General features: G+C 40.4%; 2 protein-coding genes across 4 annotated transcripts in view; one reads left to right on the forward strand and one right to left on the reverse strand.

Moving 5' to 3' along the window:
• sugct (succinyl-CoA:glutarate-CoA transferase) overlaps positions 1-26,973 on the reverse strand; it is a 126,281-nt gene that overhangs the window by 25,472 nt on the left and 73,836 nt on the right. For all 3 annotated transcript variants that reach the window (XR_015847489.1, XR_015847491.1, XR_015847490.1), the window contains exon 15: positions 24,066-24,889. The gene's annotated coding sequence lies outside the window, so the exon portion shown is untranslated. The remainder of the gene's footprint in view (positions 1-24,065; positions 24,890-26,973) is intronic.
• On the forward strand, positions 449-26,869 carry inhbaa (inhibin subunit beta Aa). The gene is made up of 2 exons (XM_088321844.1): positions 449-1,005; positions 24,093-26,869. The coding sequence occupies exons 1-2, from the start codon at positions 570-572 to the stop codon at positions 24,869-24,871; spliced, it is 1,215 nt and encodes a 404-aa protein (XP_088177970.1). The 5' UTR covers positions 449-569; the 3' UTR covers positions 24,872-26,869.

Raw genomic sequence — 26,973 nt, forward strand, 5'->3', positions numbered from 1 at the left:
GAAAAAAAAATACTCTTATTTTCAATTGTCCTGGATGTGGCGGCCCTCACAGTCAACTTTCCTTTTTTGATTTACATTTGCCATGTCTAAAATGGGATGGAATCACATTCTCACAGAAATGTTTAAGCTTTTACAGCAAATGAATATCTGCTCCAAATATCGGTTATCAGCCTCCTCTTAATACTAAGAATTGGTATCGGCCCTGAAAAACCCATATCGGTCTATCCTTACCGCTTTGTAATGCATTACTCTTGAAACTGGAAAGTAGAAGGTAAAAGTTAGTGTGAGTCACAAAGAGAGCGAGTGCAGAGGAAGGGACGTTTGCATTCAGGGACGAACGACCGCAGCGTGAGAGAGAAAAAGAGAGAAAGTGAGGAGAGCGCCGTTCCGCCCACCGAGCTGAAAGCATTCAACTAGTGCGCCAAGGATCATTGAAGGATCACTCAGCTGAGAGCAAGCACAGATCCAGGGCACACCGGGAGCGCCACAAGTTGACTCTTTCCTCCTTTTTCTCTGCATTTCTACGCACGGGACCCCCTCGGGAGCCTTCAACATCCCCCATCGCCGACATGTCCGCTCTGAGGGCGCTGAGCAGCGCCGTGCTGCTGCTGCTGCTGCACGTGTGGCAGTCGTCCTCGGACCTGGCGCCAGCCGCCGTTGAGCCGGCCGACCGATGCCCGTCCTGCGCCCTGGGCAGCACCGAGGAGGAGGTGACCCAACTAGAGGTGGTGGAGGCGGTCAAGCGCCACATCCTCAGCATGCTGCACCTCCACGCCCGCCCAAACATCACCCGGCCCGTGCCCCGCGCAGCTCTCCTCAACGCCCTCCGCAAGCTCCACGTGGGTCAGGTGGCAGAGGATGGGAGTGTTCGCATGGAGGGGGAGGCGGAGGGGAAAGGGCGTGGGGGCGGCGGGGGACGGGCGGGTGCCACCCTGCCAGGCAACGGCCGACACCGGGACGATGACGAGCAGGACACCACAGAGATCATCACCTTCGCTGAGGCGGGTGAGTGACCCCCCCAAACCACATGCCAACTGCATGCTCTAAACCAAGTATTTCAGTCCAACCCGCCTTGTATTTCTAAGTACATAAAAAAGAAAGGAGTCTTCGGGTTTTTTCTATCAAAAGTTAACGAGTTTTGAGTTACCGGAGTTATTCGTGTATAACCGTTGCACATAAAGTCTAGAGTATCTAGACTATTATATAAATCTGATTTGCATGCATATGTGTGTGTTTGTATGTGGCTTATAGTCTCCAAAACGGCAGAAAAGATTTTCATTAAAATGTACACAGTTGTACTTTAAACCTCTGGGACTGTTTTCAGCTAGGTTTTGTGTTGAGGCACCCCCAATAAATACCAACAAAAACAAATAACATTCGCTTTCGTGTAACCGCAGCTCGAGAGCTGCATGCGGTCATATTGGTCTTTGGCACTCCCTAGTGTTTCCCTGGCGCTTTTTTAACAAACCACGGCCCCAACGACCTCGGTCAAGTAGAAGGCCCTTTTAAATTCTGACGTTATATATTAATGAAATGATTGAACAGTTGGAAAATGAGACAGGCCAAAATTGCAAAACATGGTATACAACGGGATTAGAACCCGGATTGCGGCAGTGAAAGAAGCCAGAGCCTAACCAAAAAACTACCACTGATACAGCTGTCATACCACAAGTCGTAAGATTTTACAATATTTTTACCTACAGTGCCAGAAACGAATGTTAGAGAAGAGCGAAAACAGAAAGTCATCCTGAAAGATATAAATAAACACAAAAAGGATAACTAAGGAAATAACTCTTCGCTGTATCTGATGATGAATCGGACTTTGCGATTATTTATCATAAATAAACGCCCACTCAAGAAATCACACAAAGCCCCCTCTCCCCCAAAGGTTTTTTTCTCGGATCTACATGATTCATGTAGGTCACCCATTGTGACTTAAAATGGCAAATTCTGTCCGAAAGAAAGAAAGATTTATGCCTGTTTATATGTGTTAGAACGACTTTCTGAAATCTCCATTCTAACATTCGTCTCTGGCACCAGGAGTAAAGCTTTCTCGCTTTTTCAATTGTTACCTTCATCACATGTTGTCTAGTGGTTAGGTCCTTGAGGTCTCACCACTGTTACTCGGGTTCAATTGCCATTGCATATAATGTTCTGTGATTTTTATCAGCGATGTTTTTCAATTTGCTGCTCACATTTTTACAGCATGCAAGCTACTAACCTTCACCGAGGAGGGTGAGTGACCCCCCCCTCAAAAAAAACCCTACGCCAACTGAATGCTATAAACCGCGCAGGCTAATCACACCCGCCATAAATTTCTGAGTATGTCAAAAAATTAGAGAATCTGTAGGTCGTTTCTATAAAATGTTATGATTCTTAAATATAAATGCAAACCAAATGCTCTCTTTAGCCACTTGATTACAGTATTGAGTTTGTATAGCGTGGTGAGTTGATTAAGTTGTGAAACTGATTTCACTCAAATGTTAAAGGTACATTGTGTAGTATATGACCACTAGATGGCACTGTATTGCCTAATAGGAACGCAAACCTCTGCTCAATGAGCACAGCATAGCAGCAAAATGACAGACGGATATGGCGGCAATTACTAGATATGAATTCTGCTATGTAAAAGAAATACAAAATTTCTCGACCTATGAATAATTATAAAAAATAACGTTGGTATCATAGCAGTTTAATCGCTCACAAAGATTTAGTCTTACTTCAAAATGAAGCAGCCCCACACTAAAATACTAGCCTCAAAATTTCAGTTTTTTTTTTTAATTCGAAAAAGCCGGTTGATTTTTTTCAAAAGCAGTGGGCATTTTTAAGAGGCAAAAAGCCGCAGTCTAACGCACAAAGCGGTCGTGTTAGCAGGTATGTAAATGTGTTGTGTTTAGAAAAGATCCCTTGTCATCCGTTATTATAATTCGTAGGGTAGGTTACAGATAATAGCTGCAGGATAAAACATACTAGTGAAAACAAAGCTAAAAATTTGGAGTTTTACTAATCCTGCCCACCTGAGAACAGAAAGTCTGGATTTGGCCATAAAACCAACCTGAGTTTGACATCCCTGCTCTAAAACAGTTATTCTCAAAGTCTGACTTCAGGACCCACCATTCCACCCTAATGATTTGTTTTGATCCAATTCAAGGAAAAAAAAAATATATTTGCAAATTTAAGGAATGATAGGGTTGTGCAGTTTAGCAAAAATTGTAAAATGTATTCACCTTTTTTCAAAGAAACAAAATAACCAGGAAAACAAAAACATACCGTATGTCATCATTGATTTTCTTAGGACCCATTATTATGTGTAGAAAAAAGAAATAAAACTAACAAAATCACAATAAAATGAGATGTGGTCCCTCTAAAATAGGCAGATTGACTAAACAGGAAGAAGTGCTCGAGCAGGGCGTTTTTGCCATCTATTGTTGAGGGGTGTAATTGACCATCCGTTTTTTCTTCTTGTCAGCATTTTTTTGCCAAGGCAAAGGCCAGAGACTCACTTTTGGGTCCTGGCCCACCAGTTGAGAAACACTGCTCTAGTTTAAACTTTTTGACCCAGTTTCAAAATTGATTCAATCCTGTTTCTTTGTTGCGGTGTACTCCCGAAAGTAATCGATTACCTGACTGCCAAAATATTTTAATCATCAGAGGCGATGTTGACATTCTCCGAATTTCAGGCTTTCATCGGTAAATTGACGGCTTTTCTACGGAAGCGCGGCTGATTAGTATTTTTTTTTAATCTGCACAAATCTGCCTTTACTTTGGAAAATAATCAGCAACTCAGGGGTGTTCGAAATTTCTCCTCTAAGGGCCACTTGGAAAAACTAAAGGATGCTGGGGCCAATTCTTATTTTACTTTTTAATTTTACTTTATTTATTTATTTTTATTGTAGTTCCATGTATCTGATCCAAGACCATTGCCATTATTCTACTTTATTTAGCACACAAAAATCAGTCAACTGAGTTATTTTTAATCACTTTTTCCATATTTAGCTGGAAGACAGGTGAAAAAATAGCTTGAAGACTTACCTGGTATCTTGTCATATTTGCTCACAATCTGAAAAACTAAGCAATGTGTTTTACACATTTTTCTATGGGTTGAGCTAGGCGTTTCCAAAAGTGGCCATTTGGAGACGACTAGTTAACAGCCCTAAAAGTTTTGCAAGTGTTCATCTTTGGCTATTTTTTTAGACATTCTGAAAAAGTTGTAATTGTTTGACTTCCCTTTCTAGAAGTCAATCAATGATTGTGCACCCTTGCAAATAATAATGGATCTTAAAAATAACGAATGGTGTTCCTCTCTGTGATTTTGGGGTCGAATTTGAAGACACAGTGAATATCTGTGCAATGTTCTGTTCAGAATTTTATTGGGTAACTAATGAAATTATCATCATTTGGTGGCCTTGGGGGTAGGGCGCCTTTGGGAGGTCGCTGGTTTGAGCCAACATTGATGCCCGTTGCCTCCCGGCTTGGTGCTCGGCATAAGAGGTTGGAATTGGGGGGTTTGGTCACCTAATGGCACCCAACGATAGGTGCTGCAACACATTGGTTGGGTTGAAGGAGGGGGCAGGAAATCCCCTCCTTTGTATCAATCTCCCAAAAAGAGTCAAGTATGTGAGTGTGTTTTTGACTGTACCTCCCAGTAGGGGGATATGGCTCCAGTACATACATACTACTAAGATTTTCAGAATAAAAGGAGGCACGCTCCCTTCATTGTGATTTTATAGTAAAATGTTTTTTTAGTGGTTAACTGAGTCTATTGATCGCTACTTCCAATCATTTACTTAGTAATAACATAGTAATAACATAATAGTTATTTTAGAAATGCATATCAAACTGGGTGAGATGAGATAAAATATAAGGCCTTTCCCTCTTACTGTAGTTTTAGTTCGATGCGCCTTATAGTCCAGTGCGCCTTATAGTGCAGAAAATACATTATGCATTGTTTGTGTTAAAAAACTTTGAAGAGCAACATGAGGTTAAAAGTGCAGTTCAGAAATTGAAACTTTCCTACTCTATGCCCGGCTTAAAGTCATGATCATAGCTCATTCATGAGTATGTGCATTTCTTGGACGCGCTTGAAAAAAAAGTCTTTTTTCACCTTTTCGGGGGTTTGTATTTGAAACAGGCCTTTTCATACAATTACCATTTTTATCCTACACTATTAAAAGTCACTTTTCAACCTACTCCCCTTTCCTCCTACCTATTGTGTTCCGCCCCAAACAGCTTTGCTAAAAGTAAGATAAAAGAAGATAGGTGCGGTGGATTTTTAAAAAAAGGCTCTTCAAACTCAATTGGGCATTTTAACGCATACTTATTAGAGAAATATTCTTTTTAAATTTTAAGGACGCACCCTACCTTTAAGTAATGACTGTCGTGCCCCCGGTGGCCACAGAAGGGCGCCACCCAGCCCCGGCCGTGACACAGCGGGGCGTTAGGGCATAGACTAACGCTTCCTGAAATAGCCTCTTAGCGATCAAAAGTGTTTTTGTTGTGCGCTCGAACGAAGACGGAGCGGCCCACTGGCCACTCGCTGCCTTTGTTGACGACAAGCGATGCGTTCAGGGACTCGCTAATTAATTGGGCAAAAGAAGACACGGGTGGAATTTTTGGCCCAGACGGCGGCCTTTCTTTTTTAGCTGCGGTGCGTTTGTGTGCGCACGTGCGCGCGGGAGAGGCGCGCGAAGGACAATTCGGCTAATTGGACTTAATTGAACACATCATTAGCGACATTCCTCGCAACACTTTCATGTGGCGGCCATGTTTCGGGAAGTCTTTGTTGCTTTTTAGATTCGAACTGGCAACTTTTCAGCCCTTCTTTGCTTTGCGCTTTTTTCCATGCTGCGGATGGGAAACGCAGTGAGTCACTGGGACTGAAAAAACATGCCTCGGGTTTCTTAACCAATCAGGTAGCAACTGTGACAGGTGGGGGTTTGGCCAATTAGGGAAGTAATAATAATAAGAATAATACATTTACCTCGATCATTAATACAGGGGTGTTAAACTAATCTTATCTCGGGGGCCACATGGTATAAAAACACTCACGGGGGCCAGACTAGTACATTATTGAGAAAGAAAGATAGAGAGAGAAAAATAAGTAGGGAAAGAAAAAAAAGAGCCAGAAACAAAAAGAGTGACAGAGAGTGAGATGAAGAGAAATACAGAAAACAATATAGAGAGGTATAAAGAGAAAAATAAGAAAATAAAGAGAAAAATAAAGAAAAGAGACATGGAGAAAAGAGAAGAGAGAGAGCGATACAAAGAAAATAAGATAAAGAGAAAGTGGGAAAAAATGACACAAAAAAACAAGAGAAAGACAAAGAAGAGACAAAAAAAGACAGACAAAGAGAATGAGAGAGAGATAAAGAGAAACAGAGAAAAAAAGAGAAATACATACAGCTTCTGTTGCATTGTGAGTGGCGCCTGGCACATCCATTGGACATATTTTAAAGTGCAGCTTGTTTTTCTCTTGCACTTCTTTCAGTGTCGTCTCGCGGGCCTAATCCGACCCACGGGCCACATGCTTGACACCCCTGCATTAATGGTTGTTAAGATCAAAAGTCATCTGGGCTAAGATAGAAAAACTTGAGGAGCATTAGACAAAGAAAGAAAAAACATTTGTTCCAATGTTAAATTAAGTAATAGGAGAGAAAAACAAAAATCAATGATTACAATTCAAAATATTAATTAATATTAAAAAAAGAAAAAATTATATATATATATATATATATATATATACATATATATATATATATATATATTATATCTCATCTCATCTCATTAGCTACACCGCTTATCCTCAATAGGGTCGCGGGAGTGCTGGAGCCCATCCCAGCAATCATTGGGCAGGGGACACCCTGAACTGGTTGCCAGCCAATCGCAGGGCACACGGGGACAGACAACTCACTCGCTCATTCACACCTAGGGACAATTTTGACCGACCAATTCACCTGAAATGCATGTTTTTGGAATGTGGGAGGAAACCGGAGTGCCCGGAGGAAACCCACGCAAGCACGGGGAGAACATACAAACTCCGCACAGGAAGTCTGGAGCTGGATTTGAACCCACGCAGGAGGTTCCCAAGACATGAACTGTGCCGCACTTGCGCTAACCACTGCGCTGCCGTGCTGCCTATATATATATATATATATATATATATATATATATATATATATATATATATTTATTTACGTATGTCCCCTGCCCACTGCCCGGAGATGGCTGGGATGGGCTCCAGCCCCCCGCAACCCTAATGAGGATAAGCGGTATGGCTGATGAGATGAGATGAGAAATACGTAATAGAAATAGAAATACCTAAAAAAACAAATAAATCAAATTGTGAAAAAAAAAATATATATATATAAATAAATTGTGTATAAGTTAATACATACACTGGGGATCAAACATGTAAAAAATTGAATCTATTTGAATACATGAGAATTTTCACTGTTCCACGGTTAAATGGTATTTCATTGTGTCTATATCATGGTACTACAATAATTTTTTCACAAAATGACTAAAGGCATTTCACCCCCAAAATAGTTTTCTGAAATTGCACTGATCAAAATTAGAGAACTTTTGGCATGGAAATCGAAATCCTGAAGGTTACAACAGTCAGCAATTAGTAACAAGTGTTCAGGCCTCAGCTGTGAATGACTTCAGCACGTCTGTGGCCACAGGATAGCAATAGTCTCTCACACTGCTCTGGTTTGATTTTGGTCCATTCTTCTTCCAGCCTCCTCCGCCGTTTGGTGATTGTAGTCGGTTTCTTGACCATAACTTGGTTACTAAGGATTTTCCAGAGGTTCTCTATCAGGTTGAGGTCAGGACTGTGGCAGGCAATGCCATTTTCAGGGAAATTCTTTACCCGTTTTGCTGTGTGACATGAGGCATTGTCCTGCATGAAGACTGCAGGCTGATCGGGCTATGAACGTCAGTAGGAAACCATTGTCTTTTGAAGAAGGTCCTGATACACATTTGCATTCACTTGGCTATGTCGCTGTACAAGAGGCCCAACTCCTGCTGCAGAAAACATGCCCCAAACTATGACACTTCTCCACTTTTCACTGTTTTTCTAAGCACACTTCGGGTTTTGTTTTTTTCCATATTGTCGCCGAACAAAATGCTTCAGATCAGACCCCAAACATTTAAATTTGATTTCATGTTCAGCACTGAACTGGCGAGCAATTTCAGCTGCAGAATGGAGACAATTACTCATTTGCATTCTACGCTGTGACCTATCCTCTTTTGAATTTGTCTTCCGTGGGAGACTTGAATGAGTTTGTAGTTTTGTAAAGATTCAATATTCTTGAAATCGCAGATTTGGAACGATCAACTTGTCTTGTTATGACTGGGTCACCCTTTACATTTTCATCTGGACAACCTGATGCTGTACGCTTTCAGTCACTTTAGACTGGCCCACCATTAGAATTCCAGTTAAATAGGGGTTGAGAGATAATCAAGGAAATTAAAACTGAGACACCTGAAAGTGTTCTCTAATTTTGATCATTTTTTTTAATTGAAATGCCTTACCCGTTTAGTATCGTGGTATAGACCCAACAAAATGTCCCTAAACTGTTGAGCAGTAGATAATGGCGTTTATTTCAGAACTATTCAATTATTTTTCAATTGTTCCTTAATTTAATCTCCAGTGTATAAGTAATATGCAAACTTATATTGAAAAAAAAAAAAAGGTTAAAAAATAAAATACATAATTAAAATAAATTAAAGATAAATTATTGTAACAATGATAAGAAGTATAAATTTATATGTGTAGTATATAAATATATTTCGTATAATAAATAAAAAAAAAAAAATATAATATAAATAATGTAATAATAATGTAAATTAATATATGTGAAAAATATAAAATCCCGGATATAAGTGGCCGAAATGAGTTTCCTCCGCAGGGTGGCTGGGTTCTCCCTTAGAGATAAGGTGAGAAGCTCAGTTATCCGGGAGGGACTCGGTGTAGAGCCGATGCTCCTCCGCGTTGAGAGGAGCCAGTTGAGGTGGCTCGGGCATCTAATAAGGACGCCTCCTGGACTCCTCCTTCGGGAGGTGTTCCGGGCATGTCCCACCGGCAGGAGGCCCCGGGGGCGACCCAGCACGCATTGGAGAGACTATGTCTCTTGGCTGGCTTGGGAACGCCTCGGGGTCCCGTCGGATGAGCTGGAGGAGGTGGCTACGGATAGGGACGTCTGGGCTTCCCTTTTAACGCTGCTGCCCCCGCGACCCGACCTCGGATAAGCGGAAGACAATGGATGGATGGATAAATATAAAATATATTACAAAAATAAATTACCTTTTCTGTTATTTACTAGTGTTTACGCTAACTCCTAACTGTCCAGTGAATGGTAGATTGACTTTTCTGCCAATCCTCCAAGCGTGCTAGCTAAGATGACTGACAGCTCAGAGGCTGACGGGTGTGGGGAGCCGGCCATCACAGCCCATAATAAATGTCCATGATTAATACGTAATGCTTGCACTAATACACATTTCATAGAGCCCTGTTTAGGTGTTGCATGCAAGTGTTCTCTTTGGTACAACCCGTAGGGGGGTGATGACGCTTCATAGGACAGTAACGTACAAATCAATGCCACCAGCCGTTATTCACAAGGAAAGAAGCAATACAATTGCAAAGACAAGCCACCACATAGCAGTGTCGGTGTCATTTTCAAACAAAGTTATTGAGAAACATGGCAACAATTTCAAGTATCTACAAGCACTTCACCCAAAAGCACTTTCAACCCCCAAAAACACAAGAAAATTCAAGCATTTTCAATTATTTCAAGCACCTGTACGAACCCTGGAAGGTGCCCCCCCCAAAAAAAACAAAAGCAGAGAAATACATTCTCTAGCTTGTGTGTATGTTATCTCCGAAATGTCCCGTGATTGGCCGACTCGACTTTTACGCCGATTTTCCTAGCGTGCGAGCTAAGATGATTGACAGCTCCAAGGATGACAGGCGTGCGGCCGGCCATCTTGTTTTGGCTTCCTGTCTGGGAAGAATCCCGTCTGCGAGCGCGCTTTGATCCGCCCAGCGGAAAAAAAGAGAAGCCGCAGAGAGACGAATGTTATTTCTTTTTTGCCGGCGAGCGCGTTTCAATCATTCGGCGTCGGGGACACGTTGGCGGCTTTTGTTTACCAGCTGTTTCACGCCCATTTTCTGTCGTTTGTGTGCGTGCGTGCACAAGAGTGTGCACGTTTCGAAGCACATGTGCTGCCAATAAGGCCGTGAGGGCGTGTACTCTGCTAGCATGTTTGCACGTCCTTTGAGCCTGACGCTCGTCAGTGAGGGAATACACTTGATGAAAATCAACAGGATGCTTTTCATGTGGTTCACAGTTTTTTTGGGTTCTTTCCGAGTGAGCTGAGACAAAGTATGAGAGGCCGTTTGAAAACTAAATCTTGTCCTTACATGTAGGATCATATCCTCACACATACACATTTATACTTTAATACAAATACAGTCATACCCATACACAAACACTAATATACTCTCTCACACAAACTACTATACTCTCATTAACACACTAATATACTCTCTCATAGTGTGCATGCGTGTATAATAGCATGAAAGTGATGTAAAATTGTATTGAGGAGCTTTTTCATCGCAATTAATAATCAATGGTTATACTATATTCTCATAAACACACTACTATACTCACTCATAACCTTTGAATGCAAGCATGATAGCATAAAAGCAATTTTAAATTGTAGTGAGTAGCGTTTTCATCTCCATGAAAAACTCTGACTAGACTATACTCTCATATACACACTATTATACTCTCTCATTGTAAGTGTATTAGAGTATAATAGTATGAGTGAGAGAGTAGAGTGGTGTGTATGAGAGAGTATAGTCGTGTTTTTCTATGGGTATTATTGTCACTCTCATATATAACATCATATTCTCTTATATGCATATTCTATACTCGTATCATACTCTCATATCAATGCACACTACTACAGTACTTTCTTAAACATACTACTATACTCTCATGCACACACTACTATTATCTCATAATGTGTGCATGAGAGTATAAGTACATGTTAAAGAATACACTGGTGTGTATGAGAGTATAGCAGTGTGTATGAGAAAGTAGTAGTGTTGGTGTATTGGTATGACTGTGTCTGTATGAAAGTGTAATTGTGCATGTGTGAGAGTATGATTTTATGTGTAAGAGCATGTTGGAATTTCTTCTCAAACGACCTCTCATAACGAAGAACAAATGCTAGTATACATTAAAGAATTGGGTGGCTGCTGTAATGGAAAGGAAAAAAAACGTTTGGGAGGCTGTGACATGTGTTTTATCTGGCTCCAATTTATGTTTTGAGGTGATATGTTTTGTTTTATTAAACACTATATTTCAAAAACATCAGCACTGGGTATCGGTAAAGTATATCATATAAAAGGGGTTGGGAATGTATGAATCGTGAGCCAGATACGGCTCTTTTCATGAGTACATCTGGCTCAGAGATGAAGTACAAGCCATAGTAATATCCTATGTGCCTTTCAATATAATAGTTGCAAAGCCGGAACAACTCAGAAACTCATTCATTCGGTCCAAAATACATTTGGCAAGGTTTCAAATAGAATTTACACTCACGTTGTTACACCAACAGACCCTGTTTTGGCTGTAATCCTTCATATGAAAGCTCATTTAACAATGTATGTTCACTGTTGAAACATTTTATGAAAAATCTGTAAGCAGCTGAAAACGCAAGCCAAGAACCCAGGGCAATTTGTTAGGTAAGTAGTAGGGGCAGGCGGATCTCTGCACACATAGCTCCCTCCCCTAAATACAGTCATATCCTTCTCATTTGCAGTATTTGTGAACTCTGGTCACATCTTGTTTAGAAAGCATTATTTACGGAAAAAATGAAGGTCAAAATGAGCCTCAGCGAACTTGGGAAACGGCAGGAGAGACAACGATTTTAACTGGTATATTTGTTGATATGGGACACAAGCTCTGAAATTATTCCTATTTCATTGATATTATCAAACGTCACACGGTGAAATAAAATGTGCTGAAGAATTAGCTTTTGTCTGGGGAGTGGGTCTAGCATTTTTGTTGAATTTTGTCTTAAAATTTAGGGTATGGCTCTCTGTTTACTCTTTCAAATATGGTCAGATAGGCCTGGATTTTTACTTAAAAAGTGCATTTTTTATTTCCATGGCTTTTTCTCTGTGATATTAAAATTGAACAACCCACAGAAATCAGTAAGGGGGTAAATACTTTTGCACGGCACTGTAGAGTGGTTAGAGTATACGAGGTATCACTGTGTTTGAATCAACTTTTGCATCAGAGTGTGGTTGCCACGGTTACCTGACACACAGTGCGCGTTTCCCACTCGAAAGGGGCGGCAGAAGAAGAAAAAGAAAAATGAATGGACAGAGTGTCGAGGATGACGCTGGCGATGATGATGAGATCGTCACCTCCGAGTATCGTGGCGAACGTGCGAAGGAGCGCCCCCGCACGCCAATACTGCCGCACGAGCGACGGGCGTCGTGACTCGGACTTTGCCTCGCCAACGCCGCACGTGACGTGGCCCCGTGGCCATCTTTTGGCAGACCCACGCATTCACTTTGACGTTAGAAAACGCCACCGAAAGAAAATCCCACGTGAATTCGAACGCCCAATTTGCACTTACAATTGAACTATGGCTAAGCCCCGCCCTATTTACTCACTCGGACACACATTCAACATTCTGTTAAGAGCTCTATGGCAAGTGTCACAGTAGGACACATTTGGCAGGAGCCAATTGATGCTTTTTGGGCCCAGAAAAATCCCATATCATCTAAAAGTCACCAAAAGGGCCTGAACTATGCATTGGAGGGTTATATTAATGATTTTAATTTTGAAAAGTTCGATGGAAGGATGCAGCTTCAGGCAAAAATACAGTTCATATAATAAATGTTATGAACCTCATCTCGTTTCCATCACTTTCTTAAAAAATACAATGGAGAATTAGCATTATTCATGGACTGCAGGGTAAGAAATGTGACTTACCTTCAACTAATTAATCTAACTTGACGTGACCTGTAAAATAGGCTTTGTTATTGCTATTAACTTTTATTAATCATAACCTAGCTCCGTGTTAGCCTAGCTACATTTTTTCTCACTTACTTATTATTACCAAAGTACAGAACTAGCACAAAACAGGCCACTGAACTCCCAGTAAACTGAGTGGTGTTATGTCGAACGCACCCAAAAGCTAATGTTAGCTGACGTCAGCTTATTGTTAGAGACGTTGACCTTATAAATAACTTGATATTTATCTTCAGCAAAGTGACAAAATGTTGCCTCAAATACTATGTTGACTTTCCTTGAACAGATTTATACATCCATATTAAAGTTATCTACGTTGAGTTGGTGCTGTGGTCGACCGCATGCATAACTTTCATCCGTCTTGTCTCGATTTAAATGTAACTTATATGGAAAGGCTAAGAAAAATACACTTGATCGCCCATCTCATCTCGTATCACCTCGTATCAGATGAGCATGCACACCATTTGACCATTCTAAACTTTCAAATGTATAAAAACACATAAAAACAAATGAAAACTGTTAGCATTGCACATTTCACTTGACGTTGGAGCAGTGATTGTCTGACTGTATTGGATTGGCTACGTGCACTGTGATTGGCTCAGTGTGTTTGAGGGCGGGGTTTACCCATAGGTAAATTGGAACGCCCCTATCGCACTTAAAATTCAAGGCAAGATGTGTCAGAAGGGATTTCCCACCAGCCAGCAGATCGATACCAGGCCGCCCAAAAAGAAAAAAAACAATGCCTTAATTTTGCTTTTACTGTATTTATTCATGCTGGCACATTTTTTTTTTAACTTTGGGTCCACGTTAATCCTTACAGTACTGTATCGCAGAAATTGATAAATGATTGATCAATCGGTCGACAATTATCTCTGACCTCATTTGCTCAGCATAAGATGCAATGAGAATTGAACCCGGATTGTGGCAGTAAGAGTGCTAAATCCTAAACTCCAGGCTACTAGGATTTTAAATGACATTGATAAAGGCATTTGATTTTATCTCATCAGCTCACATTTCTTACGCACAAGTGTACAACGTTGTAAGGTAACATTATAGGAAAGAGTTCAGCAAAAACATGTTGTACAAAGTGGTACCGTGATTAAATATTAAGTGATGATAAGATAAAATCCAATACCATTTCCTATGTCATTCTAGATCGTTAGTGGTCTAGTAATTAGATGGTGGATTTGACCTTATCATTAGTAATATTGTTATTATTGTTATTATGACTCATGTTCTGCGAAAATGTAATCAGACATGAAACCGGTCTGTATTACGGCAAGGTTGCAGATCACTGCTGTAATCTAACAAGCACACTACTATCTGTTTAGTTTTTAAACTGGACACAAAAACTTTCAAAAAAACTTTTATCCTTGTGGTTCACCTAAAGAAAGGTGCATCACAAGTTGGAAATAAAAATCTGCGATCCATTATCACTGAGGCCTATAGCTGCGAGCAGGAACTAGTAGCCTGGCAGAGTAAATTTTAGTGGGCGTGATGGTTCTTTTTTGCCATTATTTTCACCTAAAATAAACTGCACTCATGAAGCTGCGATCAATTATCTTCAATCCCATATCGCTGCGCACTGGTTTGAAGTGGGGGGCAAGGAATGGGTTCTCGCTTGGTCCTATTTTCATGAAAAAATAAATATTTGTCTCAGGTTTTACACATTGTATTGTTAGAGTAACAGGAAAAGAAAAACCCCTCAGCAACTGTAAAATATATATCAAGACTCAAGCAATGTGACCATTTCTAAATCAACAAACAAATAATAGTTAGAATTGTGTCAAATATGATCATTTGTTTAAACAATTTATAAAAGAAGCACACAAAGTTATATCGGGAACGATATCTTATATTAGAGGTCTCAAACTCCCTGCCCGGGGGCCAATTGCGGCCTGCAGGATGATAGTTTAAATGGACACTGTGTATAATTCAGTGCCCAATAGTGGTAAAAAATATTTAAATAAAATTAAGGCAAATACAGACTTTGATATGAACAAGCTCTTTTTAATATAACTGCAGGTCGATAAATTTGCATATTTTTGACGTACAATGAGCTAATTGTAAAAACCGTTTTATCACTTCTTCATTCTCATCTTTTTTTCTTGCTTTTCTTTTGTTTTTTCCTTTTAATCTTCTTTTTTCCCATGTAACTTTTTCCTTTTCAAATTGTTCATGTTTTTTTTACTTTATGCGGAAAAGGCTGAGAGAGGAACGAGAAGAAAATTGTGCTTTTTGGTCACTTTGATTCTATGGTCAAATAGTACACACTCTCCGTTTATTGTAAGTGCAGCCTACACAAATTATATATTCATCTATTACTGATTGATTGGAATATTTTCATATTAATTCTTGATGTTTTCTATTTTGTGCAGAAAATATAATAAGTTCTGAGAAAAAAAATTGAGGTTTTTATTAGAGCTTTTTTTGTGGAAGAGCCCGACTTGGCCCAACTTCACTCAGAGCCTAGTTTCAGAGGCCTCCCAAGCAAATCGAGTTTGAGAATCCAGTCTTATACTGTATTTGCCGGACGATGAGTCTTTTTAGAGTATAAGTCGCACCAACCAAAAAATGCATGATTAAGATGGAAAAAAACATTTATAAGTCCCACTCCGCATTTTGGGGGGAAATTTATTTGATCAAATTCAACACCAAAAACACATTTGTTATTTGGTACATTAACATTACACATACAGTACTTCTTAGACATGCTCGTCGGTAACGGCGTAACATATTAAGAGTCATTCAGATAACTCTATCATAAAGAACATGCTTATCAAACTATTAGCTTTACTGAAAATGACTTAAATCCAAAGAAATTTTTATCCTTGGTGTCGCTTTTACCGGTAAACAACTCCTCCAACTCGGCCGCTTCCTTCTTCCGGTTCGAAAAATGTCATCCCACAACAAGGCATGGTTAACATTATCTACACAGGCCTAGAGAAACCTCTTGCGGTTTACTGTGAAAATAGTGTGAAGTTATATACAGTAATAAAAATGTAAATATGATATACTCGTACTCAAAAGTATTTTTATGCAATGTGCAAATGCTCTGTGCTTTACTGTTCTAATACCTTGCCCAAAAATCAGATACAAAGTTGTTTTAATAACGTTCGTGCGATTGATGCGGGATGGCATTTTTGTTCATTTTTATTTCAAATGGCCTTTCAAGATGATAAGTATGTTTTTGGTGTTGGAGTTTATCAGATAAATTCCCCCCCAAAATGCAACATACTCTGCTGCAACTTAGACGATTTTCCTTCTTTTAAGGCATTTTTTGGCCGGCAACTTATTGTCCAGAAAAAACGGTAATAGTGTATCAATAATTTCACACATACAGTATAAGTCTCACGAGAGAATAAGTCACATCCCTGGACATAAGATTTACAAAAACTGTGACTTATATTCCGGAAAATAGGGTAAGCCTTTGGCTTCAACTTGTCATCCATTTTTTCTTTTCAGAATGTGGTCGTTTTGTGATGTGATGTTTGTTGCAACATAATTTGAAAAGAAGAAATAAACGAGAAAAATATTAATTGCAAAATTGTTAAGACCGGCGCAGCACACTTTTGCCGTGCCTGACACTTCTTTTTTTGATGTTATTGCCATCTAAAATCAACTACACTTTTGCGGCCGCGATTCACTATCCACAATCTCATATTCCTGCATATGGGACTGCCGGAGAGCATGCTTGTTGGGCTTGGCGGTTGTTTTTTTGTGGTTATTTCCACAAAACTACCTGCTCTTGTGCGGCCGTGATCCATTATCCCCAGTCCCATATGGCTCCCAGCGGGGACTGCTAGAAGACACTTTAGACGGGAGGCGTGGTGTTGTGGCCAGCCCTAAAACTGTTTTGGCTCCGATTCTTTATGCCCTGTTGATTATCAATGGTTTTGTACACCTTTTCCATGGCCATATTCAAGCATTCTTTAAGCACTTCCAGGGTCAATTTTCAAATTTATCTGATAACATTAAAACAGGAAATTCGGTGTGAACCAATCCATAGCTGTCATGATTACTGATGGTAAACACCTGTGCCCACTCATTTGGTGCCAACCGCCGCGGGTTCTGATTGGCTCCCTGTCACTATTTGAACCCAGTCCTGTTAATTCCCTGTTGTCAGTCCGTCTGCGAACCTCAGTGTATACTATGCAAGCCTTTTTTTGGCCCTGACTCCCACCTGTCCCAATTTGGTTCCCGTCTGTCTCCGGCTACGACCTGTTTTGATCCTAACCACGTCTACTCTCCCGTTCTGGCTTACGACTCTTTTTCGAACTTGATCACCCTTTGCTCTGCCAGTCCTGGCTACCGACCAGTTTTTCCGTCCCTGACACCGCCATCTCCCGCTACGGAAGATCCACTTCCGTCTTCGGATCACAGTGCGAATCCGAGAGCGACTTGCTTCCCGCGTCCACCGAACACCGGATCGTGGGCGCAGCCCTTCCTCTTTCACGCAATAAAACTTGTGGTAAACGTCACGCAATTGGGTCCTGTTTCCGTCCTGGTCCTGACAATAGCCCTGTTGTCTGAAGTGACTGAGTGCTGCCTGTAGGGAAAAAGGACCAGAAAATTTGACGAATCCGAAGCCAAACATTAAACTAGCAGCTGAATGGAGCATAGAAAAGTTTAGTTTCTCTACCCCATTTTATTACTGTTCTCTATTAAACGCTGTAAGGAAGGGATTACAATACATGTGTATATATTAACTCCATGGCACACTAATTCACATTTTCAGGGATACTATCTTACATAACAGTCCTGAACCGCTTACTATCAAGATTGTTGAGCATTTTACAAGATTTGGCAGGGCCCCTGTACTGGACAGAACCCAAATGTCCTCCCTATCTATAAAAACAAAAACAAAACAAGTACAATCTGTGGATAGCCAAGTTTTTTTTGTGGAAAAATATATTTTGTTTCACAAAAATAATCCATTTGATGAAGATCCAATACTTGAGCAGAACTATTTTACCAAGCAGCTGGTAGGTTGGTCTTATGTATTTTAAACATATGTCATAATAGTTTTTTTCCATTTTAAATTGTTAGTTGAGAAACAAATGAAAATTGTAACCTAAAATAAGCATAACTAGCAGGTGGTAGATTTTTCACGTATTGCACGTTTCCCCCCCCAATTTAGGTGGAATGTTTTCTTAAAGTGAGAAGTAAAAATTTTGTTTATCCTTTAATGAATTCAGATTTGAAAAAGGATAATTTTGCTTATTTTAAGGATGATTTTTCTTATTTTATTTAAGAAATAAGGCAAAACATGTAATATATTTGTCGTGAACCGGATCAGGACCCAAATGCGTTACGTTTCTCACACAAGCCTTTTATTTTACGGGAAATGGGGAGTCATGATTGTTAGGCAGCAGTCTGGCGTGGAATGACAGGAAGCCAGAGGCCGACAAGATCGATACCAATTGCCCGAGCAGATATCCGACAGATTGTGTCGATACCGGACAGAACGGGACAGAAAGGATTAATATAAAAACAGGATATCGAAATCAAGCAGGACAAACTAGAAGGAAACGAAAACAGGAGATAATAATAAACAGGACAAAAACAGACGGGAACGATACTGGACAGGAAACGCAGGCAGGAAACCGGACAGAGTCAAAAACCCACGTCTTGCAGGGCAGAGGTTCGTTGACGGACTGAAAAAGGGAGAGTGAGAGCACTAAGCTTAAATAGAAGAGAAGCCAAACTGTCAACGAGCTGCAGCTGGCGCCACACGGGCGGGGCCAATTGGGTGCCATGCCAACCAAGACAATATTTCTACGTATCAACCGAAAATAATAAAATGTTTCTGCCAACATTGTAATAATTGTTTCTTTATTGCTGTGTCCATGAAAAAAAACAACCCTAAAAATTAAATGACAAAAATAAGGAGATACAGAGACCCATCGCTAATTCGCGCTTTGGTTATCTCTGGTTCATTCCTTCGCAGGTAAATACAAATAAAATAAGATTGAGAAAAAAAGATGGATGCCTTCCAAGGGATAGAAGAAGGTAAGCATGATTCAAGCCGATTAGCTATTCAATTGAAGAAAAAAAAAAGGTTAAAAAACAAAGCATAACAACAAATGCTTCCTGTACCAATGGCACTGCTCTTGCGGAATCACTCTCTAGGACAGGGGTGTCAAACTCATTTTAACTCGGGGACCACATGATAGAACAAACATTCTGTCGGGGGCTAGTAGATTAAAGAGAAACAAAAAGAGAGATAAAGAAATAAGAGAAAGAAGGAGGGAAAAGGAGAGAGGGCGGGGCAAAGAAATAAAAAGAGAGAGAGGGAAAGCATGAGAAACAAAAGATAAAAAGTTTTGAGAGAGGGGGAAAAGAAAGGGAGAGGAAGAAAGAAATCCAAAGAGAAATAGAAAAACAGAAGTAGAGAAAAGAGAAAAGAAAGCGCAAAGGGTATGAAGAAAGAGAAAAGAGAGAAAAGGAAAAAAGGAAGTTGGAGCAAAAGAGGTTAAAAGACACAGAGAGAGAAAGAGACAAAGAGCAACAAAGGAAGAGAAAAAGAGAGACGCAGAGAGTGAAAGAGACAGAGACAGAGTGGGAGACAAGGGGTGTGAAAGAAAGAGAGAAGGAGAGAGAGAGAGAGAGAGAGAGAGAGAGAGAGAGAGAGTACAGAGTTTTTGTGAGAGGCACCTGGCTTTGGCAACATCAAGTTGACATATTTCAACCTGCAGTTTGTTTTTCTCTTGCGCTTCTCTGAGTGTTGTCTCGCGGTCCGGATTCATTCCCTTAGTGTGGGCCGCCTGTTTGATACCTGTGCTCTAGGGTTCCTCTCTGTATCACGGTGAAAAGAGTTTGTGTCGCATTCCCCCAATTTTTCATTATGCCAAAGCATTTGTTCTCTCTGGCTCTCTCAAAAAAAAGGTGCGCGGATTTTCACTTTTCCCGGGTGCTTCTGGTTCCTATTAATTGCGAAAACCGTACAACTGTTTCATGTGACAGAAATTAAATTGATGGAAAAAAAGAAGTTAAAAACAAGCAAAAAAGTAAAAGCGTAACAAGAAAAAAGAGGAAAAAAAAAACAAGAAAATAACATTAAAGGGGAAAAAAAAAGTTTTGGTGTACTTGTAGCAACAAGATGGCCGACAACGATGTCACCTTTTACATTTTAAAGTGGGATTCATTTTCTTGATCATGGTTACGGCTTGTAATTAGGGTGTGGTGCTGGATCCTCAAGTAAGATCAGTTGAGAACAACTGCTTTTACTCCCCTATTTTAGCATTCTTTGCAGGTTCCAAGTACTTGTCAAATGATCTATGGCAGGTTCTAAAGTGTCCTGAAAGTCAGGTTGGAGGATGCTTGTAAAGCTTTGGCAGTGGCTAAGACTTACGAGAGGCTCTTGAGGGTTTGCAGCGTGCCAGTCCGAGTCACGCTAGAGTCGAAAGACTATTTTCTCCCGCACGGATTGGAGCCGCTTGATGTGGTTCTACTGGCCACGTGTTCTCTGTTTTGGGCGCTTTGTGATGTGTTCCCAGCATGTGGAAACATGCAAAACGTTTAGCGAGTGTGCACGCGACTTGTGTGAGATTGCTTTGTGTGTTGCGAGGATTCAATCACGGGTGCCAAACTACCAGGCCGCTTGTCATTTGGTACCAGGCCTCACACAAAGAAAAATAGTTCCATTATCTTATGTCTATTCCAGTTTTACAAACACAGCTACGTTCAGACCTAAGGAGGACCAATCCTCCCGTTTGTAAAAATACATTTATGAATAAATAATTATCTAAAAAATATCCCATGTGCAGTATATATATAGATGAGCACAATAAAAAATAATGTAAAACCTAAATATATGACATAAATGTATATTATTGATTAATTTATGAATGTCATTTATTTCAGTACTTATTTTGTCATGTGTATTGTTGTGTATTTTGCCGTGTATTTTTCCATGGATTTTGTTGTGTAATTTTCTATGTATAATGCAGTGTATTATGTCGTCTAGTTTGCCGTGTATTTGGTCAGTTATTTTGTCGAGTATTTTGTCATGTACTTGATTTCATAGTTAATCGCATATTTGGACATGATTTGGCAATCTATTTTATAGCATATTTTGTCATGTATTAACGCATTTTTTGTCATGTAGTCCGCCATGTATTTGTTTCAGATATTTTGCAATGGACATTATTGCATATTTAGTCGTGTATTTTGGCTTGTATTTAAACGCAAATTTTGTTGTGTATTTTGTCGTGTATTTTGCCATATATTTTGTCTTGTATTGTTTTTTTATAATATAGTGTTATTTAAAAGAGAGGTGGGGTCAAATTGGCTGAGACTTTCACCTATTGGTTCATCAGTGATTAAGTATTGGTGCACTCTTCGATCAACCAATAGGTGAAAAGCTCAGCCAAATTGACTCGCCCCATTTATTTGAATGACATTTAGTTGTAAAAAATACATAACAAAATAGACAACAAAATACACTGCAAAATAAATACAGAAATAGATAAATGACAGAATAAAAGCATACTCACCAACAGTACCGTTTTATGTGTTAAGCTATCGCTTTTCTCCCCTTAAATATGCCTAGTGATTAAAAAAACTAAATCTACAGTTTACAAAAATCGTGACTTGAGACTAGTTTGCTAATTTATGGTTGCCGTAGTTTGAAGCAAGACTAAATTTTGTGTGTGAATACTGTAAACCGCTCCAACGATTGCTTGGATTTTTGTTTTGCTAAAAGTTTGCCACTTCCGGTTTGAAACAGGCAAATGTTGTTCTTTTTTCTTATATTCTATGGACAGATCTTATATTTCTGTGTTGGAAGAGGGTATATTAAATGACAATTTTCCATCATTGACAGATTTTTTTTCAGCTTTGACGGGAAAAATTTAAGGCCGTCCTTTATTATGACAGGTTGAAAATTGGACCATTAACCGCAGCAGCAATACATCTGTAAAAATCTGGCGCACAAGAGAGAGAAAGAGAATAACCAAAACTAAATTCAGCAAGGGAGAAGCCCGACTGACCCGAAAGTAATGACTGACATTTGATGCCCAACTTGACCCGGTCAGGCTTGAATTTAAGATCCCTGCTTATTTGGAAATATATTTTTCTTCTTAAGGTTATTACATTACTTTTCATTGCAAATTTTTTAATGATGCACCTTTCTTTTGTTGCATATTATTACTACTTAGGCCATGTCTAATCTCAAACAATGCTTCACCATGTTGATATCAATGAATATTGATAGTTACTATCACTTAATCTACATCTAAGCAACCTGAGCAGAGGAAGCCATATTAAATGTGTAGTTGTATGTTACATTGTTGCGTATTATTATTGTTGACCTTTGAAATGTGGTAAGTTCTGTTTGTGTCTAAGCTGCTGTTAGACAAATTGGCAAGTTTTCCCTCTCCGACAAACAAGGACAGCGGCAGCACTGCAGCCATGCAAGAGGACTTGACCACCGCCACCGCCGTGCTACCCCTGGTACTTTTTAACCATACCAAGAGCTCACATTGCACTAAGTCAGGGTCTTGCTCTGCCCACCACTTACCAGATAAGGGTGCACTATTTTCTGCTAGGCTTTATGGCATGAATCGGAAGTCGCATTGACTTAGTGAGGTTCCCCCTCTGTTCTTTACTCACTGAGTAAAGGCACTAACAAAAAAATCAGCCTTACACCAGGGATGACAAACTCAGTTTGGTTCTGGGGCCGGATCCAGACTTTCTGTTGTGAGGTGGGCCGGATTAGTAAAAGACTGTCAACCCCGTATTTTTTTTGTATTTTGCGATATCATTCAGCCTATCAACCAACCTGCATTATATAATCATGGATGAGAAGGGTTTTTTTCTAAACACAAAACATTTATTCAACTTATCCACTAAGATTTTCATGTTTGACATTAAATGTGTAAACGGGCTCATTTGAACAGTTGAGTGAATGCAGTTTTACACTTGAACCAACTTATCACACTATACAAACTCAACACAGCCAACTGGCGGCTGGAAATAGCATTTGGTTTGGGTTCATTTTAAAAAAATCATAACTTTTGATAGAAATAACATACACTCCTTTCTTCTTTTGACATTCTTAGAAATTTACGGTGGGACAGATGAAATCATCCAATGGGTCGGATCCGACTTGAAGGCCATTAGTCTGTTGGACCTATCTAATCTGGCTATTTGTTTACATACAGCAATGTGCGTGACGTAACGCAAAAACTGGAGTAGAGAACATATGGTTTGTGAGCCATATATAGCTCTTGTCATTAGTACACCAGGCTTTGAGATGAAAATAGAACTCGCACAAATGTTTACTGTATGGTTGCATTCGAGGCTGATTTTTGTATGTGCAAAGCCGGGACAACAATGAATTCACGGATAAAGCAAAGACTCAATTACAGTATACCGTCAAGGTGTCACACCGATAGACCCTGTTTTGGTTGTACATTGCTAAGGAATATTTTATATTTAAGCTCATTAAACAAGATATGTTCACTGTTGAGACATGAAAACCGACAGAACAAACTGTAAACATCCATAAACTTCAGCAAAGCACCCAAAGCAATTTGATTGCGTGAGCGGGAGGAGTGGATTGAGCTATCCACACCGTGCACACCCTTGCTTCTTCCCCTCGCCCTGCCTCGTCTGCACTGAAGCTAAATATATTGGTACCCTCGTATTTTGTCACATTTTTACAAAATAACTTTGCTTGCACCTTTTTTGAAAACATTATTTAGGAAGAAAACGGTGACAATGAGCCTTAACACTTAAAGTGCTGCGACTATAGCACATGCAAGTGCTCGAATACACTCTTCCTTTTTCATGTTTTCGGGGGTTTGGGTTGACAATTGGTCTGTATTTGAAACAGTCCCTTACTTACGTTCACCATTTGTATCGACAATTAAGAAACCAACCAGCACACACGTGAAATCAATGTTTTTGCATTTATGGCTCTTTGGGTTTAAAAAGGTTCCTGAGCCCTGTTCTCTAACAAAAATTGAATTAAATGTCCTTGGTGTGTTGTGTTGCCATGTTTACCTTATAGCTGACTGTGTGCATCCACAGGTGAGGCCCGGGACACGGTGACCTTCGTCCTTTCCAAAGATGGCGACGGTGGCGGCGAGGTGTCTCTGGTGGAGCAGGCCAATGTGTGGCTTTTCCTACGATTGGCCAAGAACAACCGGAGCCGGGCTAAAGTGTCCATTCGACTGTTCCAGAGGGACGACGTCCTCCTGGCTGAGAAGACGGTGGACACTCGGCGCAGTGGCTGGCACACCTTTCCCGTATCTGCAGCAGTCCAAATGCTTCTGCGGGGCGGCGGTGGGATGCTCAGCGTCCGGGTTTCCTGCCCACTCTGCGCAGAGGCCGGCGCCACCCTGGTGCTCGGCGGAGGGTCCCAGCAGCGCGCCAAGTCGCCGCGGGAGCAATCGCACCGGCCTTTCCTGATGGCTGCGGTGCGGCCGGAAAGCGATTCGCGGCGCCGCCGCAAACGGGGCTTGGAGTGTGACGGGAAAGTGCGAGTTTGCTGCAAGCGCCACTTCTACGTCAACTTCAAGGACATCGGCTGGAACGACTGGATCATCGCGCCGGCCGGCTATCACGCCAACTACTGCGAGGGCGATTGCCCGCTACACGTTGCGAGCATCACCGGCTCGGCGCTTTCCTTCCACTCTAACGTAATAAGTCATTACCGCATGCGAGGGTATAGCCCATTCCAGGATTTGCGCTCCTGCTGTGTGCCCACACGGCTGCGAGCCATGTCCATGCTCTATTACAACGAGGAGCACAAGATTATCAAGAAGGACATCCACAACATGATCGTGGATGAGTGCGGATGCTCCTAGGCGTCATCTTCGGGGGCACTTTTGGACACAAGAAAAATTAAAGAATATTAATATATTTTTGTTAAGAACGGACAGGACGTGGCCCGTTTGTGTGGCTGAGACCGAGTTGGCTGCGGAGGAGCTGACACAGCACAAACTATGCAACTTGTTTGATTACGGTAGAGGTAAGATCTAAACCCGAGCCCGAACCCAACTTGAGCCTGAACCGAAATCATGGTCGGGCCTAAAATGTCATATTACTAGTTAGGGTTCGGCCCGGCGGGGTTTTTAGAATTTAATTTCTGATTACTTTTTTTTATTCGTGGGCTGTAGGGCTTCTCTCTCGCATGATGGATTACATCCCCCTTTCGTTAATTTGTTGGGCTCGGGCTGATTAGGGCTTCAATACCAGCGGGCCGGGTCAGGTGGAGCTATTTTTTTTGCACGTTCTTATCTAGATAGGCATAAAAAAATCCAGCTCGACCTGACCCAAAGCTGCACGTATTAAAGCCTGACCCAGACAAAGACAAACAAATCATTTGATTTGCAGGACCGAGCTCGAAGCAAACCCAAATTGTCATATCTTATTACAATATATATATTTATATCGCAGTGGGGTTCTTGTACCCATATGTTAGAGAGAAGCCCAGCCCAACCCAAACGTAATGATTGACATTTTAGGCAAGACTTGGGCCGAATTTGGGTCAGGCCTGGTCTCGGGCTCAAGATCTTACCTCAGTGGTGAATCCCCGATTATCGCGGGGAAAAAAAATCATTTGACATGTGTCAAAACATTTCTAGTATACATCCTTTTCACTATGGAGACATGAAAGACTTTCTTAAGAGAAAAAAAAGACGAGACGCTTATAATTTTCCAACAAAGATGCCAAGGGTGCTTGTTTCCAGCTGTTTGTTAGTCACACCCATTTCCATAATAAGCAAAAAAAGACACGTAGTAAGTGGGCATGGGCTGAAAATTAGTTTCATGTTGATTTCATTGTTTGCATTGACTTTTAAAAAGGCAAACACAGCATAATTAAGGATTTTTTTAAACATATATCACAGGTGAATGAATGCAAGATTAAAGTACAAGTATGTCAGCATTTAAGTATATAAAATTCTCTCAGAGAATTATACTGTAATCCAAGGGTCTCCAACCTTTTTGACGCTGAGAGCGATTATTTGTTACTGATTTGCACAAAATGTTACTATAGTTTGGCATGTATTATGGAAAATGACAACTTATCATTTTAGTACGATGTTGTCACTCTGTTATTATCAGGTTCTATTGTTAGAAGTTGAGTTAAAATAGGCTAAACCACTAAAACATCATGCCAGTTAGAATTCAAATTTACTGGACAAGGACAATGACCCATCACTGGTGAGCTATTTTCAAAACCTGTCCGTGTTGCTAGGGGGCTACCTGCTGCCCGCACTCATTTTGTAATTCCTCGTTACTTTGTGGGTCGAAACATATTCTGCGATCTATTATCACCAGTCACATATTGCAGCAAATGGGGGCCGGCAGAGCACGATTAAGTCTGCCCTGCTGCTCCTTTGGTGTTCTGGCACACAAAAGGGAACTGCACTTGTGCATCCGCAATCTATTACCGCTGATTGCATATTGCTGCAAGCAGGGACAGCCAAAGTGCATTTTTGGCCCTTTTTTCCCATTATTTCCTGCCTTGTCGTCAATTGCTGCGACCACGGGGCGTCACGTTGAAAATAGGGATTTGCAGATTGTCGCATATCGCAGTGGGTTTCTTGTATCCACTAACCGTGATAAACAAGAAATTACTGTATATCACTGTCATGCAAATAACACTTTTTTGATGAAAAAACGCATTTTGGAGATATTTTTTTTTCTTACATAGCAGCAAACTATACATTCAATATTGGCTGAATAAAAAAAGACAACTCTTTCAATTACTCTGTAATAAACAATCGAGGAGTGATTAATATAATGGAAAAACAAAAAAACGATTTTTTTATTCACGATATATTTGTTAATACTCAAAACACACCGTATTATTTTTGCTACTGTCAGAATCTTTTACCAGCCCATGCCTAGTAGGATGTTTTATATAAAAAAAAAGAATAAAAAAAAAAAGCCAAATTGTGCA

The sequence above is a fragment of the Urocampus carinirostris genome, chromosome 18 (assembly GCF_059441175.1).
Source record: "Urocampus carinirostris isolate Australia breed hairy pipefish chromosome 18, RoL_Ucar_1.0, whole genome shotgun sequence".
Lineage (NCBI taxonomy): Eukaryota > Metazoa > Chordata > Actinopteri > Syngnathiformes > Syngnathidae > Urocampus > Urocampus carinirostris.

Excerpts from the sequence above, each read along its gene's own strand:
- inhbaa (XM_088321844.1), top strand. The coding sequence starts at position 570 with ATGTCCGCTCTGAGGGCGCTGAGCAGCGCCGTGCTGCTGCTGCTGCTG. Across the intron at positions 1,006-24,092 it reads CATCACCTTCGCTGAGGCGG|GTGAGGCCCGGGACACGGTG; the intron begins GTGAGTGACCCC and ends GTGCATCCACAG.